Raw genomic sequence first — 4,291 nt, 5'->3', positions numbered from 1 at the left:
GGGGGTGGCATCGGTCCCGAGAAGAATCAATCAGCGTCTGGACACTTATGGCTCCCAATGAGCGAGGTTCAGGGGTAGTTGATGGGGATAATAGAGCCACCAAAGAAGGACCAATGAGCGTCTGGGCACTTATGGCTCCCAATGAGCGTGAAGCATAGTTGAGGGCGTCTAGGCGAAATAGAAATCGAAATAGAAGTAGGCGTCGCAAAACTGTGACTAGAAAGTCAGGTATATATTCTGATGTAATATAAAAAATAAATGTATGTGTCCGGATTTTTTCTGAACGATTTTTATCTGCGCGAACTTGTACGTGCGGGTTGACACGTGCGTGCCGATAAAAACATAATTTTTTTTGAAGACAAAAAACGGTTTATGACTCGGGACCGTTAAATCTGCGCGTACTTGTTCGCGCAAGAAACTTCGAGAAAATTCTACGAGAGTTTTTGATGGATATTTAATGTAGACTAAAATGTTTATAACAATGTGTGAGGAGTTTAGGAATAGGTTTCTTGAGAAGAATAACAGAAAACAACTTAGTACAGTTATTCGATATAGATATATTTTGAATACATAAAAGAAAANACAAGATTACAGTTGATTATTTTTTTTTGTTTTACAAGTACAGTGTTTAATATAGTGTTTAGGAAAGCGGGTTTGTACATTGTTAGATTTTGTAGAGAATATTTTACGAAATAAACATACAATTAATTTGTCGTTGGCGTCGCAATTTCCGAAAAACAGTTGTAAAAATTGGGAAAGGCTATACCCGTGAACCATAAAATAGAGAAACACACAGCAATAATACCCGCACGTTTGCGAGAAATATCCTTGAAATTGAGTCGAGTTTTATGTGTGCGTTGCGGAATTTCTTCGAAGTCGCAGAAGGAGGCGGGAATCTGACGGCGGTATTCCATAGCTGTTGAAGTAGGTGGCGTGTCTGTTTTCATCGAGGAAGAAGGCAACCCAGTGGGTTCCTAGTTGATTGTGATTGTCTGTGTTAGCGACAATTGCTGTCCACTTCGTCCACATCCTGGGCAATTTGTCGGCTGGATAAACTCCCGTGTGTTCAGATATTTGCAGTTGTCGCAAGGCTTGCAATATTTCTTTTGTATTCATTATTTCGATACAGATAGTCGCGAAAGCGCGGAGTGAATCTTATGTATTTCCCTTGTACCTCTGTTTGTACAGCGACGTCGTTTAGGCAGGAGGTTTTTGGTGGGCAATCGTCTTCACTGCGCGTATCTTCTTCTTCTGTTAGTTGTTCTTTCTCCTTCTCCGTTTTGATGTCGTCAGATTGTATCATGCTGATCTCATCGCTGACAAAGCCGCTATCGAGATATTCTTTAAGTACAACGCTGTTTAGGTTTAACCAGCGTTTTAACCAAAAGGCGTTACGTAGAGCACAACTAATGTCCGATGAGCGAACTCCGTGATACGAACACTGAGATATGTTCTCTTTGCTTTCCGAGATGGATTTGAACGACGGAGAGAGAGCTTCCAGATTATATATGTTTTTAGGCAGAAGCTTTTCTAAGAAATCCATTTTTTCTTTACCTCTGGTGTAGATAACGGGAGCGTATTTGGTGACTTCTCGTAAATGTCTCGTGAAATATTTGAGATTGGTTTTACCGTTAAACCATTCGATACCGTGATAAATTNGTGTAAGCCAATCGTTGCATCGTTTTGATTTTTGTGGTAATTTGATGAACGAGAACGGAGGCATCAAGATCCAGTTTCCGAAAATCGAGCGGTCTACCGCGACATACGCCATTTCTTTTGGAATAAATTCATACACGACGCCGCGACATCCTTGCATTTCTATGATTACAGCACCTTTATACTCGGACATCGTAAAAACGAAGCGAAGATAACGGAGACTAAAACGAAACTGAAATTTCTCCACAAAACGCTTGCGTCAAAAGGCGTAGAAATGTGGGAAAAATGTAGTAGCGGAAAATTATCTTGGTTTTACGCATGTGCAGGAATATGATTATCCGTTATAATCAACAATGATTTGGCGCGAAGAATCGATTTCCAAAACACTATCAAATTCCGCATAAACAAGCCAGTTAATAGTCGTTTCGAGAGCTTTTTCGAACCGTGCTTCAATTCGCAAACTACCGTGCTTTACGAGATTCCAATGTTCGACGCAATTAGCCAATAAATCGGGTGTGAGATCAAAAGCGAAGACTGTGTATCCGTGAGCATAAGCATCTCTGCTTATAGCATTGCCTTCGTTTAGAAAATGAATACCCGTTTCTGAGAAAAGACTATGAAAAGCCTCGATGTAGAGAGAAGAGTTTCTTGAAAAAGAAGGTTGTAACGGTTTAGTAGGAACTTGCATTCCATCGACGTAAAGCGACAGGAAATTTATATATTAAAGTTTTTAAAATTAAACGGATTAAGTTTACTATCGCCGTTAAACGCCTTATTTTTGACAAAACCAATTATTACTCGCTTCGGCAGTTGCCAGAGTATGGCGTTGTCAAGTGATTCTCCCACCACTCCTCTATGGATTGTAAACGATTTAACTTCAACTCTCGTGAGAGGATACTTTGCAATGGTTTTGCTCAGCATTTTAGCGTGAGCTAATAAAACTCTAGCGCTTAGTTTTGCTCTCCTCATAATCAAGGTAGCGTTTACAATACGAACTCTTGTCTGTGGCGTAGATTCCATGAGACAGAAAGAATCCTTCGAGCGGATGAGTCTTAGGCGCATTTCCACGACATTAATCAAGAATTTATCCTGATTGAAGACGTCGCAATGTAAATGTCCTATGAGATCCACAGCACGGTTATTTTTGAAATACTGCATACGTCTCACGAAAACGGGGTTCTCAGTTGGAGCATCAAAGCCGTCATCCAACAGCCCCGGAGGATCGCTATCCCATAAACAGGTGGTGAGATGAGAGGATTTTGCCTCTGAAGTATAATTCAACACTTTCTCGAAATAGGCTCGATACGCGTAAGCATTGTTCGGAGGCGACACAAGCTTTTGATTAAAGTACACATCAATTTGATTGAACATGGAATGTAAAAAGTTATTTACAGGCCCTACTTTATGCTCTGCAGCAGTAGCGCTAGAAGCTGTAACCGAAGTAGGCGGAGTAACCGCTGCGGGGGTTTGCAATATCACGCGAAGACTGAGAAGAGTATGCGCGAGATCTATCTAATCTTCACCATGTCCCGGTACGACAAACTCCACGGGAGCATCGTCCGCAAGAGCCGACAAAGGTTTGTAATGAATCCATTGCAATCTCTCGATACTGGTCTGAGTGGGCGGTAGAGTGAAAAGATCAAGTTTGCTTTTAAATCACTCACACGAGTGAGTATGGAGAAAAGATATTTTGATTCGTCTACGAAAATATATCGCTCACGTTTTGTTTCTTGCTCACGCGACGTTTGCTAGTTTTTGTCGCGCGCTTCTTCTTCTTCTTCTTCTTCTTCTGAATTCCTCTACTCGTTGAGCGTGTAATTGCTCGAGTTTTCTTTTTTCTCCGCACAGAAGTCGATTTCTTGTTGGTGCTACTAGCACGACGGCGACGCTTGATCGCGAAGTGAACGGGGAGCTCACCAGGGTCAAACTGACTCGGGCGTTTCTTTGCAAGGGGTATATATCCCGACTCGCATTAAGCTGGTTATTTTTTCTTTTGCTTGTTTTTTGAGATTGTCACGTGATTCTTTGAAACGACTGTTAACTGCTTCTTTTAGCGGAATATTGTTATCTCCCACATCGTCTATTATTTTTACAACGTCGCACAGAGCTTTTTTTTCGGTCGCGCGCGCTCCGCTAGCTAGGTAAAGAAGCACCCTCCTGAACAATCCGCCGAGAAACCTTCCGATACCGTGACCACGCTGATACGTCGATCCCGTGAAAACTCTCGGAACACCGCCCCCGCTCTGCATCTCGTAATATTCCATATAGTGAGCCATATTCTACTCGATTACGCGTCTAAAGTTTAACGTTACCGTCAACGTGCCGAATTCGAATGGAATAAATTTACCAAACTGATCTTTTATATCTATTTATATCACGCAGAAATTTGTCTTACAAAGTGGAATATAATTTCCAGGCGAGTAATGTTTCACCTGATTAGAACCGTATTTATCCGTGGTATTGTTAGTAACGATTCGAAGAAGCGGTGTTAGCGCATCTCCGGTTATGTATGACTCGCAAATGTCGCGATAAACAAATAACTTGTCGGGGATAGCACGGGTCAAGCTGATTGATTTGAAACTATCAACACCGGCAGCTCTGTCTACTACGAAAGGTGTATTAACAGAGGATGATT

General features: G+C 41.6%; 1 protein-coding gene across 1 annotated transcript; it reads right to left on the bottom strand.

Annotated features, from left to right (window-relative positions):
- Window positions 1-1,990: 1,990 nt before the first annotated feature.
- On the bottom strand, window positions 1,991-3,932 carry LOC109862334 (uncharacterized protein F54H12.2-like). Its single transcript, XM_020442361.1, has 4 exons — window positions 3,835-3,932; window positions 3,180-3,304; window positions 2,412-3,113; window positions 1,991-2,259 (listed from the first exon to the last, which is right to left on the bottom strand). The coding sequence occupies exons 1-4, from the start codon at window positions 3,930-3,932 to the stop codon at window positions 1,991-1,993; spliced, it is 1,194 nt and encodes a 397-aa protein (XP_020297950.1).
- Window positions 3,933-4,291: the final 359 nt, after the last annotated feature.

This window comes from Pseudomyrmex gracilis, unplaced genomic scaffold, assembly GCF_002006095.1.
Source record: "Pseudomyrmex gracilis isolate BER0280 unplaced genomic scaffold, ASM200609v1 scaffold_1635, whole genome shotgun sequence".
Taxonomy (NCBI): Eukaryota; Metazoa; Arthropoda; class Insecta; order Hymenoptera; family Formicidae; genus Pseudomyrmex; species Pseudomyrmex gracilis.
This window is presented reverse-complemented; position numbering and strand designations above follow the sequence as displayed.

Bases quoted from the DNA above. Each gene is read 5' to 3' on its own strand.
- LOC109862334 (XM_020442361.1), bottom strand. From the start codon at position 3,932: ATGGCTCACTATATGGAATATTACGAGATGCAGAGCGGGGGCGGTGTT. The intron at 3,114-3,179 runs GTGAAGATTAGA...AAACCCCCGCAG, and splicing joins GTTTGTCGTACCGGGACATG to CGGTTACTCCGCCTACTTCG. The intron at 2,260-2,411 runs GTAAACTTAATC...GTCTTTTCTCAG, and splicing joins TAAGGCGTTTAACGGCGATA to AAACGGGTATTCATTTTCTA.